The sequence below is a fragment of the Patella vulgata genome, chromosome 7 (genome assembly GCF_932274485.2).
Source record: "Patella vulgata chromosome 7, xgPatVulg1.2, whole genome shotgun sequence".
In the NCBI taxonomy this organism is placed as follows: Eukaryota; Metazoa; Mollusca; class Gastropoda; family Patellidae; genus Patella; species Patella vulgata.
In genome coordinates, this window is record NC_065885.2 from 13,527,744 (window position 1) to 13,545,503 (window position 17,760).

General features: G+C 34.1%; 2 protein-coding genes across 3 annotated transcripts in view; both read left to right on the forward strand.

Annotated features, from left to right (window-relative positions):
- The first annotated feature begins 1,214 nt into the window (after positions 1 to 1,214).
- Positions 1,215 to 10,961, forward strand: LOC126828258 (synaptotagmin-10). 2 transcript variants are annotated; one of them, XM_050557931.2, is made up of 9 exons: positions 1,215 to 1,266; positions 2,677 to 2,926; positions 4,161 to 4,364; positions 5,096 to 5,356; positions 5,802 to 5,975; positions 6,384 to 6,460; positions 6,948 to 7,077; positions 7,749 to 7,883; positions 8,371 to 10,961. In XM_050557931.2, the coding sequence occupies exons 2-9, from the start codon at positions 2,756 to 2,758 to the stop codon at positions 8,443 to 8,445; spliced, it is 1,227 nt and encodes a 408-aa protein (XP_050413888.1). In that variant the 5' UTR covers positions 1,215 to 1,266; positions 2,677 to 2,755; the 3' UTR covers positions 8,446 to 10,961. The 2 variants fall into 2 exon arrangements, with proteins under 2 accessions (XP_050413888.1, XP_050413889.1); XM_050557932.2 differs by having other exon boundaries at positions 2,753 to 2,926.
- A 5,730-nt stretch (positions 10,962 to 16,691) lies between these two features.
- Positions 16,692 to 17,760, forward strand: part of LOC126828250 (phospholipid-transporting ATPase ABCA3) — a 42,494-nt gene continuing 41,425 nt past the window's right edge. The window contains exon 1 of the mRNA XM_050557912.2: positions 16,692 to 16,870. The gene's annotated coding sequence lies outside the window, so the exon portion shown is untranslated. The remainder of the gene's footprint in view (positions 16,871 to 17,760) is intronic.

The window sequence follows — 17,760 nt, forward strand, 5'->3', positions numbered from 1 at the left end:
AAATTAGTTACATTTATTTTCTGGTTGAAAGTGATAATGTCTCTTTAAAACTGTTATAACCTATAACTATCGATTATATATAGTTATAAAACTCCATTGGGGTTGGATAGCCGAATGGTTAGCACGTGCGCGCTGTATAATAAAGCCGGTCATTGAGTCAGCTGGTGTGGTTTCAAATCCCCAGTTGTACGTGACAAGGAGTAGGGTCGCCTGTCCAACAAATTTTATATAATTTCATATTATTGTTCAGACACATCACACAGGTCCATCACAACCATCTTGAATTATGTTTTGTTAACATTTTGGCCCAGAAAGTTTATTGTGATTTTTCTGGGGTGGTTTCCCCTTGTCACAGATGCAGGATCGAGAACTTGACAACGACAGCTGTTTAGTGAATCGGATTGAATGGAAAACTGAGGTCCTGTGGACACATTGGTCTGCACATACAAGAACCCTTGACTACAGCTCTGAGCAAGATTTCCCTAATAGCAATTAAACTGCATGATGTATGCCCGTCTTCATTAGCCCAACCAGAGCTAATTTCATTTTGTTAACACTTCATAGTATTATGAAAGTATATTAGTCTGCTGAATAATCAAATCCCAATATGGTACCAATCTGTTTCAGTTTCACGGAGGTAATGCAAACACCTTCTTTTAACTCTGTAGAAGATGACTGACCTTACGTTCACATGTATTATAGGTCTAGGTGTTATTATATTGGGAAATAGTAACACAAACTGGTACAGGCAGAATGGTGCCTTTTACTGATTTTACACCTTTGTGTACTATTTTATGCATGCTACCCATCAAAATAGGAAATAATTTTTATCCAGATATACTTCCAACATATCTATTTATTTTCTTAATGATTTAAAAAATTGCTTTAAAATTTAATTTGCAGAAGAAAAAAGGATAATATTGAGAGCCAATGTCATATATCAATGATTAAGTATAGCAGCCATCATAGAACTATATACAACTTAGTTCTATGCAGCCATATAACTGTAGCAACCAAGCGAATATTCACTGCTGAGTCTGACCAGTTTGACATATGGAACAAAAAACATCTGCATTAAATATTTTTTTTTTTTTTTACTTTATCATAAGAAAACAAAAATATGAGATCAGCATTATCGTATCACTCCCCTGTGGAGAGAAAGCGCCCGTGAGTTCTGATGTCACGTGGTTCGCGTTTCTTACTGACGTCAAACCGTAAACAATATGGCTACCTTTATGTCACTGTTAAAGAAAGACTGAATGAAAGGTTTTCAATTTGTTATTATTTATAATTTTCTTGTAATACTAGTCCATATTATATAGACCCTATAATCTATTATAATGAGGTCCATGGCCAAATAACCTGTTTAACTGTTATTACCACAATCATCGTAACTTTACGTAGTGTGAAGTCAATAATGTTCTATTCTAGCCTTAATAGGTCCGGTAGCCTATTATACCTCTAGGTATAGTTGGTGTCTGATTAATCCATAGATTCTTAAACTGCTTTATTCACGAAGTAGAAAAACAGCTCATCCAAAAACGACACTTCGAATAATTTTCCAATGAGTTAAATTAACTCATGTACATAGATCATAGAACTAAATATTTAGTTCTATCTATGCATAGCCTAGAAGATAGACTAAGGTTGATATGGTTGACTCAAAGTATTACATACCTGTAATCTCAAAACACTGGTGATACAAGTCAGTCATGAGAGCAATCAATTTTATTTGTCTTAAATCTTTAGACTTTGTTTTCAAGGAGTTAAATAACCTAGCTACATGTAGCGTTGTGGCTGGAGTAAGGCGGAAGACATCAGTAGTGGGACCATTTCTATAAATAACCAAGCTGTATCTTTTATAAAAAAAAAGTCTACCTTAATCAGCAGAAATCTTTATTCTGAGAGAAAAAACATGCTTTATAAATGACAATATTATTATTAGGCCTATCTTATGGGTAGGGTAAATTTGAGGTCTGGGGTTAAGAGTTGGTTAGACAAAAGAAATTCTTTAATAAAGTCCATTCACTCCATTGTCACTTACTGTAAACAAATGTTATTTTAAGTAGCTAACCAATTTAACCACCAGGATTTTCAAAAATTGTATTTGAAAATGAAATGAAATGGGGTTTAACGTCTTACTGTTCTGCTCTGACTGGGCTAATGAAGATGGGCATATGCCATACAGTGTCCTATCAGGGCAATTTCGCCCTGGCAGCGGCACTGTGGCCTGCTCTTATATCCAATTCCAACTGCCAAGGGATCATTTGCGTGCATGCCAATGTATACACAGGACCTTGGTTTTTTTGTCTCATCCGAATGACTAGACAGCTGTCCTTGTCAGACCCTCCGTCCTGCACCACTGACAACAGGGAAACCACGTCGGAAAATCCTGATGAACAAAAATTGCATTTGAGAAATGTGAATGTGTTTGTAAGTTTCATTAAGTTTGCAGATGTCTGTAATGTAGTATTGTTTGATCATTACAAAGACTGGTTACTTTTTGTGGCTGATTTTTATAAAATCATAAAAATATTGCTACACAACACTGTACTTTATACTCTAAAAATGTCGTAATAGAATTGACTGTAATGAAATGATAAATCATGGAAAATATTGCTATTTTAAACTTTAAAAATATCATTATAAAATTGACTAAAAAAATTCTTCTTTTAGGTACCGAAGTCACTAAAAATATTCCGTTTTGAGAAATAGAGTACTAATGTCAATATTCTATTTTAACTTCACATAGTGCATGATGGGTAATAGTGAGTCATCATATGAAAGTCCAAAGCCAGTGAAATCTTTATTGCAAAATCAGGCGAGAATTGATAAATTAACTCGTTTTCTAGAAGCTAAAGCAGAATATGAGAAAACTGTGGAGGTGTTTGATGGGAACGGAATTGATAAATATGAACAAGACAAGGTAAGTGTTAATATATTTATAATTCGTTTACTGTTTATTTGAAAGTCAATTCATAATATAAGGCAAGTCAAGTTTGTAATATGGCAGGTTCCTAATAATAAGCACAAGTTGTAGCGCTACTCAATCTCATGTTGTAAAAGTTATGCTGTAAATAAACCATAGTCCACTATGTGTGGTTTAATGGTCGAGAGCAAGACATTGAGTAAAATATTGAAACAACACGAGGGACGTTAATATAATATAAGCTTATGTTGTTTCAATATATTATGCAGTGTCTTAAGCTCAAGACCATTAAACAACTTAAAATACAGACACTCGCACATGCTTTGTAATGAAATACATGTACGTCACATTGCGGCCATTCTTCGTACCATTATTTGAAATAATGGTACGCTAACATCAAAGGATGATGTCACATCTTTATTTTAAACAGTTTTAGTTATCACAGAACCTAACAGGACAATAAATGTAAAGTAAGTGCCATACAATAGTAGTAGCAGCAGAAGTCCAAAAACATAAATGTGTATATATGTATGTCAGACAACACAAGAATACTGAAATTCAAATTCCATGAAAACATGTATGAAAAAGAAACAATGTCCCTTCATTTACAACATTTCCAAAGTGTGATAAAAAAAAAGAAGAACTCTTTCAACATCTTACACTGGTAATACCATTAGGGATTTCCATTCTGAATGTTTTGCCATTAATTTGCCATAGATATATTTTGAATTCTTTAATTACCAGTATACCATAAAGATGTGTTAACAAATACAGCTGATTTGGATGCAGGATTCTGTTATATCACATGTCCCCAAATACAAATAAATAGAACAGTTTAATACAATTTCAAGTTTAATTCTAAATCCAAAGAAGGCCTACAGTATCCGTACTCTGTTTATATTTATGTTAACCCACAGTCTCTAGCTATTTACCTTAACAAAACTTGATACAAGCCTCTTTGAAAAGAAGAATGGTTCTTTTTGTTGTCTTGTTCCCTAGAGGTGTCCAACCTCGCAGGTTTTCGCCAGGTCCTCCGATGTTTCCTCCCACTGCTAAAAACCCCTACGAGCAAGCGAATTGTTGAAATAAGATTAAATCATGTGTTAGTCCTGAAATGACCTAGTTTGTGTCGAGTGGACTTATAACCCATCTCTCTCTCTCTCTCTCTAAAAAGATTAGCGCATAAATATGATTATCATAGTTATTGTTCTCTTTTTTTTGATTTGTTTAGCAAAGTATGAAAATGTTGAAAGGGCTCTTTAAGAAGTTGGACCCTAGATATGAGACTATGAAAAATATTGGTGAAGTTAGTGGAGAAATACAGCTGTCTTTTAAATATGATGCTGAAAAGGAATTTTTACTTGTCAAGGTTATAAAATGTCGGGAATTGAGGTGTGGAGGTATTCGCTCTAAAACTTCCAGTCCATATGTAAAGGTAAGACTTAGCTGGAAGAGGGGGGGGGGGGGGGGTTGTTGTTCACAATAAAATACTATTTATGGATAACATTTACTGTAGTTTATTACAGTGTGACATTTCAACAAGATTTCACAAGTAGTTATCAAGCATATATGTTTGATCCCTGCATTGGCTGAGAAAGTTAATCCAGATTTTCCGTCGTTGTTCCCCCTTATCAGTGATGCAGGATGGAGGGCTTGACAAGGACAGTTGTCTAGTCATTCGGATGGGATGAAAAAATGAGGTCCTGTGTACACATTGGCGTGCACGTAAAAGATCCCTTGACAGTTGGAATTTGACCGGGCAAAATTTCCCTCATAGCACACTGTATGGCGTATGCCTGTCTTCATTAGCCCAGTATAGGAGCAGAACAGTAGGACCCTAAAGCCCATTTCATTTCATATCAAGCATATCATATCAACACAAATAAATGGTTGTTTTGTTGTCTAACAATGCAACCAAAACATTCTAGATCGAACAATTTGATTGGCTGTCTTTACTGGTAAGGGAATTAGTGAAAAAGCAGGAAGCACTATCAGCACAATTGTCTTAGTCTGCATACAGTGCTTTATTTAGCAGGGGTGTTGCCTACCACCATTCATTTGAATTGATCACTCAAGATTTTAATTTACTCCTTAGTATTTTACCTTGATTTGCATTTTTCTTGCATTAAACTACATTGATGTTAAAGACATTGTTATATATTTCAGATGGACATGTATCCAGACAACCACAGTCAAGGTTCTCAACTTACTAAAATTGTTGTTGAAGAAAATAATCCAGTTTTCTCGGAAATTTTTTCCTTTAAAATTAATGAAATTGAAATAATTGACAATAATCTGGTGATACAAGTCTGGGATTATGACGTAGTTACGCAAGATGACTTTTTAGGTGAAGTTATTGTCAGACTTCAAGATTTCGACTTCAATAAATCACCTATTCATACAGCGTGGTACACCCTCAATATGAATGTAAGTTTCTATTCTGATGTCTTTATCATTACACGTCAATATACGCCCACATTTTATTAGAGTATATTGTCGGTACCCCTGTTTCTAGGTCCGCTCTACAAGTCAGAGTCTTTGAATTTTTTGTTCAACTTGCAGGTATTGTTTAGTTAATCGTAAGGATGAACCCTATCAAAATTTTTGATCGCACAATTTATAAACTAGTCCTAGTCCTAAAAAGGAACACTACTGAAATGAGTCGTGAAATAATTTTTAGCAACTATCCCAGTCTACAAAGCCTTATAAATACTCTACAGATCGTAGTTTTTGAGATTTATTTTTTACAACATTCTGGGATTGTTCAGCTAGTCCTGATGAGAATCCTATTGGAATTCAGAGTTACTGCCCCTGTTGATAAAAACTTGTAAATGCTCGACTATATTTTAAGTATGATGTAATATTATTTCAGACTGATCTAAGTGTTAGTGGTGATTTAGAGATAAGTTTAGCTTATAAGTTACCTCAACAACTCTATGTAACAGTTCATCAAGCCACTGGATTATCTCCCCCTGATGGCCAGTCGTCATCCAGTCCATTCGTCAAGGTAGCTATTCCTGGAACTAAATCTGTTTACAGTTCACAGGTATTATTTTTACTATTCTTTCTTTTATTGATTCTCTGATCTATAATAAATCTTGATTAACACTAGCAAACTGTGAGTGATTTGTTTTTAGGAGGTAAAATAATGAAATAAACAATTCAGTTATTGTATACAATCTTCACATTGGTTTAATAACGTAAGTTTTAAAAATGAGACATGATCTTTAAGTTTTTTAACTTTCTAGATTCAAACATATTTTTGCCAAAACTCCCAGGCAGTGAAACTGCAACCTCTGTGCGTTGATTCCTTCTTTATTGGCTTGTATAACACCTTAATGTTAATGGAGCTTTTGCATTGCAGATTGAAAAAAGTATTACCCAAAAATTGTAGAATGCGGTGTGCCATATGTAGAACTTCGTGAACTTAAAGATTATTTCGTTTTATTTTTAGGTTGTGCGAAACTGTTTAGATCCACAGTGGAATGAAACATTTGAATTCTTGGTTCCTCAAGAAGAGTTAGCTTTCAGGTAATATTAATACAAAAACTATACACAAGCTATCTGCTGTTGCATAAATAACGTTGAAAATCTTTTCCAAAAAAGGGATGGAAAATTTAGCTACTATAAAACTCAGAATTATTATCGATGTGAAGATTTATTTTGAATGCAAATTGGATGAATTCCACAATTGTGTAATGTAGATATAGATTTGAAATATCAAAAGTTTAAAAGTTGATCAGCAATTTGTCTTTTGTAATTGAATGGGGGATCATGAAGTCTGTCATTGAGTTAAGTTGCATGGTTTTTATCCAAGCTTGTAGGTGATAACTGACAATTAACCTCCCCAATTTATGCTAAAACACCTACACATTTAAAGTATTGAAATACGTTTGTACAATAACAAGTTGGTCCAGTTGGTCCTGAAAGGACCAAGTTTAAACCCCATATATTTATCTTTGAATTGGGCTCGTGATTTTCAGAATAATTGATTCTAGATCTTGTTTTTGTCCAACAGATATATTGTTTTCCATGTTGTTGATGAGAACGATAACTATGGTAACTCATCTCTTGGACAAGTCATACTTGACCTTGATACATTTGACCCTGAAAAAGGTCATCATGAGAGTTATAAGCTTGCTGATCTGGTAAGAAATATATTTTTATCATCTATCCAATAGTCATATTGTAGCTGGTCTCATTTTAAAGTGGTGTTATCACTCTCACCCTGTAAGAGATATATTTTAATTCTACATATATCTAGTAGGATTCATATTATAGCTGGTATTATCACTCTCACCCTGTAAGAGATATATTTTAATTCTACATATATCTAGTAGGATTCATATTATAGCTGGTATTATCACTCTCACCCTGTAAGAGATACATTTTAATTTGATATCTATCTAATAGGAGTCATATTTTAGCTGGTCTCATTTTAAACTGGTGTTATCAATCTCACCCTGTAAGAGATATATTTTAATTCTACATCTGTAAAGGTATTTTTACAATTGTTAAACTGATTGAAAAATGCTAACAAATTTGTACTACTCTTAAGATAAAGTTGAAATGTGTATAGCTTGATAGATTTGCCTCAAATTTGGCATACAGTCTTGTTTGTAACTATATATCCAGATCCAGCCTAGACCTCCAAATTGCTGATTCCGCTTTAAAATTATAGTTTTAGTTTTTTTGACTGTGACTGTTGGACTGTCATCTAAACCTTTTTCTGGTTGAAGATATTAAATTTTAAATGCAGAGATATGGGACAACTACGAATACATGTTCTCTCATGCAAAAAATATCTATTATTTTTCAGAAAAATTCAGAACATTTGAAAAATAAGACGTCTCAAACGGCAACATCTCAAGAATTTAGAGAATCTTTTATGGCACATGCTTCTATTCGTCATCCTCAGTTCCTGTTTCAGAAAGAATCCCAAACTGGCAAAAAGGTATGATTTCTTCTCTTTTCAACAGCTGATGGCAAGGGAATCCGAGGTTTAAGTAGCTCTGGAAGTCAAGCTGAACTTTACTGCAGATTAAAGGGGTGGCTGATGAAGCAAGGTGTCCCCCAAACTTAGTGCAAGAGAAATTTGAAAAATATTGTTGTGTCTTAAATTCTTAACACTAACACATTCATTGCAAATGAATTCTTCTTGGACTGTAGATTTTGAAGTTAAACAGAAAAAGTGGCAGTTAATCATAAATGTTATATATTAACAAAATATTACTAGAATTTAGAGAGGCCAGATATTATTTTGATGAAAAGGTCCCCCCATTTGAATTACAGGGGTATTTTGGGTGTTTTGTGGGGGTTATCTGACTTGATATTCTATCAGCTGTCATCCCTGATATGATAAACCTTCAACATTTTATTGATTGGAAATTTATTAATCACTTTTATTCAACAAGTTTTATTTATTTATATTCATATTTCAGGTTTTTACGTTGACCTGTAGAAAAGCTAAATGTAAAGGCAGAATCAGGGCTGTTGATGGAATCCTGGTCGCTTGAGGAAAATCAGGGCTGTTGATGGAATCCTGGTCACTTGAGTTAATAATAAAAAAATATTAACGCGAACCATTTCAAATACTTTTTCAAAGACTCGATACAAACTACATGATCATAATCTACATGATCATAATCTCAAACATACAGATTCCAGATCATAAAACATTTTTAGTTCAACATTTTATATTTAAATTGCCTTTTACAAACCAAAATATGTGCTTCCTCATTTATTATCAGGCGCTGAGTTCACAAAGCATTCTCAGACTTAAAGATACATTATGGGAGATTTTTATAGAGAGTTGGCCATTCTTGCTATAACAGTTCAAAAGTAGATGATGAAAGAAGAATATATTGAAAAATTCAGTCAAATTACTTTATTCTGAACATAGTTATCATCGTTGTAATATTTGCCTAGAAATGGTAGCGAAATGTGTCTTCACCTTCGCCGGTCGTTTGATTGACAGGCGTTAACTCCACCTACATATCTCGATTATTAAGTAAAGTTTTCAATAGCATACGGAAACGCTTTACAGCGGCCTTGCTAAGTACACTCTATCATTTAGCCTCGATCTAACTGATGTATTTTCATCAGGTTACCCCTTATCTGATTTAATCAATTAGTGAAATCCTATTTAAATCCGAGCTGTAGCCGAGCCATCCCTGGGTCTACAGAGTTGATTTTGGTCTTGTTGTTTAAATAAAGATCTAATTTATAATTTCTATAACATCTGAAGCCTAAATTAAGACTTGCAATAATCAGATTTAGCTCTTGCATAATGCATGTTTAAGTTAAGAATTTACACAAAATTGTTCGCCTTACTTTAACTAAAATATAGCCCTTTATAAAACTTTTATTGTTTTAATGTATCAAATACATCAATAAGAAACTATGTGCAAACTTTTGTGTTTCTGGATCCCAGATATTTCTCATAAACAGTGAATGAAAGTTGAGTAAATTCTTAACTTAAAGTAGCTAAGTCTCTAACTCAATATCATCCAAAATCTTCGACATTGTAAACACAATTTTATTTGTAGGTTTAAATCAACATTGATGTTGTGATATTACCGGGAAAAGATGGCCTTCTGATATCCAATATTTAAAGACAAAATAAACATTTTACAATTGGTACACGAATTGTTTACCATAATGCGTTTCAGCGCTATTTGTAATAAGGGACTCGAAAAACGAGGCTAGGCATATTCCACAAGTTATGTCAAACGGTGACATCATATTCTTATCTGGAGAGCATGCCAAATAAATACTATCGGCGTAGACTGGAATAACCAGACGCTAGAGATTGAAATTCGGTTGAGAATACTGGCGTATTTCGCCGAACCTAACTGATTAGAAATTACAGTAAAAACAGGAACGATTGAATGTAAATCAATTTATATACATTCATATTACATTATTGTATGCGTTGCGACCCATTTGTGTCAATTTCTAGGTCCCAAATATTAGCGACTTAGCTCCTTTAAGTCTGAGAATGCTTTGTGAACTCGGGGCCCGATTTAAAAGACATGTTGATGCTGTAACAGGGAGATGAAAAAATATAACTGAGTTGAGAAAAAATTGTCTGTCAATTGGCATTTTAAACATACATTATGCAAAAGCTAAACCTGCCAATTGCAGGTCTTTTTTTAACCCTGAAATGTTATCTAAATTATTAATTAGACATAAATTAACTTATCCAGACCATAATCAACTCTCGATGGCATCGCTAGCCTGCAATATTTACTGGATTAGAACCTGGTCTGCTGCTTCTGATTAAATCAAAAAATGGATAATTGAGACTATATTTTTTATCGTGCCGACTTTAGTAATGATGATAGAGGCTAGACCCCAAATTCAATCAGTAAATACTTGGTTCAGGGTGGATCAATTTGACTGGAATTTTCAGCAAATTCCCTTTACATTATCTAGTTTTAAACTATTATAGTGCGAACTACCAACTCTTTATCTAATCTCCCATAATTTATCTTTAATGTATTGCTCTATATATTGATGTTTACCCGACAGTTAGACTTGATGAGCTGCAATATTTTACAAATTTTATCGTTTGTTATGATGTGTGTGTTTTTGTTTATATTGTATTTACTTAAAGCCACTGGGCGGGTTGGATGGTCGAATGGTTAGCACATGCATGTTGTATCATAAGGTCTGTCATTGAGTCAAGTGGCGTGGTTTTGATTCCCCGCTTGTACATGTGACAAGGAAGGAGTAGGGTCGGAAGGAGTAGGGTCGTCTGTCCACCCTCATGGGTTTTTTCGAGGTCCTCCCACTGCTAAAGACAACTACGTGCAAGCAAATTATTGAAATAAAATTGAACCATGTTAGTCCCAAAATGACCTAGTTTGTGTCATGGAGGTTACTCTCTCTGTTTATTGTAATAAGTACTAGCTCGATACCCAACTTCACCTCAGGCCCAAGATCTGTGACTTTGACCTTCATAAATCTTGCCCTAAAAGATTAATGGGGGTCATGCTGGTTAATTTGATACCACATATGTGGAGATGGCTCGCGCGCGGGGTCGGGTGGGGTGGGGTGGGGTGGGGTGGGGGGGAACATGATAGGTGAACATACTGACAGACATCTTTGATTTTATTTATATACATTTAGATAGATAGGCTAATGATCACATTGAATGATGAAAATTACTATTTGAACATTCTAAGAACATTCAATTATGTGTATTTGATGAATGTATATGCATTTTCAGAGTTCTAAAATTAGTGAATAATTCAAATCAACTTTATAATTACTAACTGGTGAAACTGTGAGTGTCAGACTGTCAGTTCATTGTTGTTAGTGGTATTGACTTAACGGGCAATTCAAATACATGTAAATAGAACAATTAGTCATGTCAACACAAGTAAAAATGAGTAATTCTATATAAATAGTACAAGTAAAAACTGAGCAGTTCTATATAAATAGTACAGGGGAAAAATGATCTAGATTACTAACAAGAGCATTCTGACTGTTGTATTTATTTTATACACTCCCATGTCTTAAAGATTTATTTCCTCGACAGTTAGATTGGCAAAAGGCCTTATACTTCATTGATTAGAATATATATTCAAACTAACAAATATGATTGTAAGTTATTCACATCATTGATTAGAATATTCAAACTAACAAATTTTAATATGATTGTAAGTTATGAATTTAAAAAAACGTATTCTATTATAAATTGAAATATACAGAACTGTCAGTCAAATTTGCTATTGACATTTAAGCATTTATTTCTTAATTTATTTATTGTGAGCTCGATCTACTCACTTTCAGTCTATAATATTATTTTTCTAGTTCATAAGAAAATCGTACTTTTGGTTAATAATCGTTTTAACTATATATTGATAAAACAAAATGTGGTTAAAGGTAACCTCTTTTTCTCCAGTAAGTTTAGCTAAGTCTCTAACTCAATATCATCCAAAGTCTTACACGTTGAAAACACGAATTATTTGTCAATTCAAATCAACATTGATGATGTGATCTTACCAGGAAAAGGTAGGCTTCTGATATCCAATATTTAAGACAAAATAAACATTTTACCATTGGTACCTGAATCGTGTACCGTAGTGCGTTTCAGCGTTATTTGTAATAAGTGACCAGAAAGAACGAGGCTAGACATATTCCACAATTCCTGTCAAATGGTGACGCCATATCTTATCTGGAGAGCATGCACAATAGACTGGAATAACAAAATGCTAGAAATCGCCATTCGGTTGAGACTCATGCTGTATTTCGCTGGACATTACTGATTTGAAATTAGAGTCAAAACAGAAACAATTGAATGTAAATCAGTTTATATACAATCAGATTGCATTATTATATGCGTTGCGACCCATTTGGGTCAATTTCTAGGTCCCAAGTATTAGCGATTTAGCTCCTTTAAACTAAACTTATACATGAGTATTCAAAGTGGATTAGATTTCTTTTAAAAGCAGGTTATATAATATTTACATATGCATGTATATATTATGTTATGACCCAGAACTGTTGGCAGTCATCAGATTATCCCCCATTTATATTTTAAAGACTGATGGATTATAAATAGAAAATAAACTACAAACACATTATGTAATGTATTCTTTGAATGGCATTTAGTAATTGGAACATAATCAAATAAAATATATATTCGTGTTGATATGATATGCTGGATAACGTTTTGTGAAATCTTGTTGAAACATTGCTTGGTAATAAACCATAGTTATTTTTATTCATAAATAGTATTTTATTTGACCTATGTAAATGCTAAGGAAAATGTTTATTTACCAGAAATAATCCCTTTATCAAGCATTTTATAATTTTAAAAAATCTGAAAAAGTAATTTCATCAGAATAAAGGCAGATGGTCACAATTAGCTTGAATTTTCACAATATCTTTTATCTTTAGCAACACATGGGAAAAAATTAATTTCAATGATTTTGATACTTTTCCAGAATTCACAATCAACTGGCATTTAACTTATGTAATGCCAATTGTCATACAATTATCAACATTAATTTATTGTCCAGGAGCTAATGACCAAATAATATGGTGATAAGTCACAGAAGATTCGTTTCCCTAAACTTTCTGCAGGTGTCCATATCATTATTGAAATGGGGGGTTGGATGGCCGAATGGTTAGCATGTACGCGCTGTATCATACCTGTCATTGAGTCAACTGGCGTGGTTTTGAATCCCCGGTTGTACATGACAAGGAGTAGGGTTGCCTGTCCAACCTCGTGGGTTTTCTCCGGGTCCTCCCACTGCTAAAGACACCTACGTGCATGTGAATTATTGAAATAAAATTAAAACCATATGTTAGTCCCGAAATGACCTAGTTTGTGTTGAGTGGAGGTTAAACCCCATTTCTCTCTCTCTCTCTCTCTCATTATTGAAATATCACTTGACCAAACTGTGCACTGTTGTGGAATATAGCCACAACAGCACCTAAAGTACCTCTGTTCGGGTGTCTATAATATGATCATCATAATTGAAAGTTTCTAACAGCAAAGGTCTCTATAATTTAATGTACATATGTGATCCATCTGAAATGACAAGTCTATTACGATATAAACTAAAATGTTAAAATAGAGTGAAATATCTCTTTAATGACAAAACATGAAAGGTAACTCTCTTTGGGTTTTTTTTTATATATATATTTTGCCCATTTGGATATTTTAGTTCCTATAAAGTAACCAATGACATATATGTACTCTTTATGTTTTTTTAAAATTGTTATACATGTACTAATAATGTTTGAACATTATTTTTTTTTTATGAAATATTCTGTATTTTACTGTGATATAAAAGCCTCAGCTGTGATTATTACATTAATATGTATTACAAAATAAACAAGAACAAACTTTGTTTTCTTCATGAATTTAACCTTTTTACCACAGACTTAAAGATGCATTATGTAAGAAAATGAAATGAAATGAAATGAAATGGAGTTTAACGTCCTACTGTTCTGCTCCTAACCTGGGCTAATGAAGACGGGCATACGCCATACAGTGTGCTATGAGGGAAATTTTGCCCGGACAGCGGCACTACGGCCTACTCTTATATCGAATTCCAACTGCCAAGGGATCTTTTACGTGCACGCCAATGTGTACACAGGACCTCGGTTTTTCGTCCCATCCGAACGACTAGACAGCTTTCCTTGTCAGCCCCTCCGCATTATGTAAGAGTTAAATCTGCCCACTGCAGGTCTTTCTTTTGGCTGGGGATCACGGTGGCTAAGACGCTGGCTCGCTAGCCTTAGGTCTAATGTGGTTCCCCCTTGTCAGTGATGCAGGACGGAGGGCCTGGCAAGGACAACTGTCTAGTCGTTCGGATGGGCTCAAAAACCGAGATCCCGTGTACACATTGGCTTACACATAAAAGATCCCTTAACAGTAGGCGGCTGTCTGGGCAAAATTTCCCTCATAGCACAACGTATGGTATAGCCTATGCCCGTCTTCATTAGCCCAGTCCGGAATAGAACAGTAGGACGTTAAAGCCCATTTCATTTCATTTTATCTGGCTTCAGATTTTATATAAATTATTATTTAGACATTTATTCACTTGACGAGCATTTAATCAATCCTCTAGATCATCGGATGGCCAAGATTTAAATGAATTTGAGAAGCCGTGAGATTTAAAAATTTAATGATAAAATAAATACTCTACATCTTCAGTCATAACTACATCCAGAAAATAGTAATTTGAATGAAATTTTCAATATATTCATTTTTCATTATCTAATTTTGAAGTATTATAGTAAGACTGGACATTTCTCTATTTAAATGTGACAATGCACATTTTAATAACAGATACACAGAAACAACAGTATTTTTTCCTGTTTGTTCATTAACAACACTCCTGTTTCTAAAGAAATGGTGAAATATGTATATTATTTTAGGTAAAATAACTTGTAGGAAACCCCAAAGAAAATTTGACTGTCACAAACGCCTTTTCCTGCTATTCCAGCCCGTGAATACAGCAATTTATTTTATGATCACTAGTGGAATACCGCGTTTTATCAGTGAAATAAAAGTGTTATTCCACTGTCTAAAGTAGTCCATGTTGTTTTTACCTAAAATGATTGTAAAATCATAAAATAAATAGAACATTTGTCGTTTTGTCGTGAATAACATATTTTATTTCATCTCTAAGCAAGAAAACGTTTATATTTTGACGAATGCTACGCATTCGTGAAAATATAAGTTTTCTTGCTTCTCGATGGATTAAAAAAGGTTATTCACTCTAAAATGACAAATTACCCTCTATATAATCTCATTTACAGTCTATGGAGATAGGACCGTCAGGTGAAAATTTTGAAAATTAACTGTTGCAAATGCGTTTACCTGCTTTTCCAGCCCGTGAATACAGCATCTTCTATTGTTATCCAATACAGCCTACCATAAGTGGCCAACCTGAATCCCAAACAACTAATCAATCTATGGGGGCCTTGCCCTTGGCCTTCTGGAGAAAATCTAACTGCCACAAATGGGTTTTTCTGCTATTCTAGCCTGTGAATTAAGTAACTTCAGAGTTGTCCAATGGTTTTGTAACCGAAATCCCACTCTATGCCATCAGACCATTGCAGCTGCATTCACAAAATAAATAACAATTGATGCCCCAAAAAATGTCACACAAAATTGAGTGACTCAAGACAAAAATGTTTTAATTTATAATCAATTCAGTACAGATTTGTGGTATTCAAATAAAAGAAAAGTAAAATTAGTGTTTTATTAGATTTCAGGCACTTTATTTTGCCAACTAGGATGAAATAATAATTTTTGTTTTCACTTTACCCATCTACCAGAAAAGTCAGATTGCCCAAGTAAAGTTCGCTTCATACTACATCCGTATTCATAAACGTATCCGCATCCGCGTTTTGCCGTTGAAATAGAAAACGTCCGGCTTTCAAGGCTGAATTGTCTGTGAGAGATTGAGTTTCTATTTGGGGAGATGATGTAATAATTTAAGGGGAAAATACTCGCTGATTGGCAAAAACTCGGCTTACTAGCCGAAATGCCGGACGCACTTTACAAAAATACGCTCTGGGAGAAATCAATCCGGCTTAACGGACGCAGTTGTTTTTGTGCGCAATACGTGCCGGATTCTATTTCAACCCTTTCTCTAAAAATGACTAAAGTATACCACTACCAGTACGTATTCACGCACGTATTTACAGGTATATATGGATACGGATGTAGTATATACGGACCTTTATTTAGGGGGTAGCTGTCCCCTCCCCAACCCTCCTAGCTGGCTCGTAGGCATATGCCTGAATATAACATTCAATTTCATCAGCAACATATGCATGACCCCAACTAATTCAAATCTACAGAAAACAGAAAAATAATTGATTTTTTTATAGTCATTTAGGAAGTCCCACATAGTCCTACATATATTTCCCATTTAAGAAATTCTTTGGATTTCAATCCATGAGATTTTTTTGTTTTTGTTTAGAGATTTGACTCCTAAATTCAAAATGGTAAATTTAAAATAAATTATGCCATTTTTTTTTTTGGAAGTGGGGTGGGGATGGGAGCTTTTTGTATTGACCATAAAAAAAAATAGATATACATTGTCCGTCAATGTTACAGCACGCCCGAGAACATTTCCCGCTCTCGTGTGCTCTGAGCTAGTTACGGCCCTAGCTGCCATGGGGTGTTATTTTTTCCCCCTTTTTTGTATTAAATTTGGGGTTTAAATTACTATTTTTGGGGATTGGGATGTTATTCAATCAAAGATATATGTCGTGGAATCTTTTGTTTATTTTCAGATATCTGTAATAGTAGACTATACGATCATCACTAATTCAGTATATGACAACACGGATGATACCGGCCACGCCCTTTTTTGATGACGTATTTTGTCATCGGTTTAGTTAGGATTCACGCGGACCATGGTAGATGAAATCAGGCTCTTAATGTTTAGGATATGTACACAGGTAAGTTTATGCAACAGATCTAGTGTTTATGTAAGAATACCACGCCACGAAACACCTGTTTTATTTATTTCCACCTTGAATTATGACATCAGTCTTGTCGTACCAATATAATATATTTTTAATAGGTTATGGCTAAAGTACACGTGACATAGGTCTATACAGGACATAGTTAATGAATAAACTTGATTATAGCCATGCAGAGAACGAAGATTTTCAACATAAATGGTTTGAAACGTCTAACGTAAACCTTTACAAATGAAACTTCGATTTAAAAATACTTTCGAACCTTCTGGACAAGTAAAATAGGATGTAATTAATGGATAATTTACACAACAGGTAAGACACTAACACATCTAGTACTTATAAGGCTATTTTTTATTTTCTGGAGCTTTCAAGCCAGCAAGAGTGTTATTGTCCCTTTAAATGCCTGTTAAATCTTTTTGAAAAAGGTATAAATTTTGGAAGGTTGACATTATTGATCATAGGCTAAATATACCGTCTAATTGATAATATTGACATAATCATTATGGCTGTTCACCTACCGTACGTAGGTCTAGCCTAGCCTACACATGTCATTGTCATTGACTCACAAGCGAAGTCGCTGGATTGTTACAATGCCTCTGAATGACTAAGCGTTAACAGGTTGATTTATATAGTCAATCAACTATTTCTATAACAAAGTGTATGCAATATGCTCCCGTTTACTGTAACAGCAACAAGATCAAAAATAATATGTAATCAGAATGTAATCATCAATCGTGTAAACACAGGTAAAATATTGTTATGTAATCAACAAAATGTCTACAGATTACCATGAGCTCACATATAGAGCTCACATATGCGTATAGAGCTCACATCAAAATCTATCTTATCTATCAGATTACTTGGGG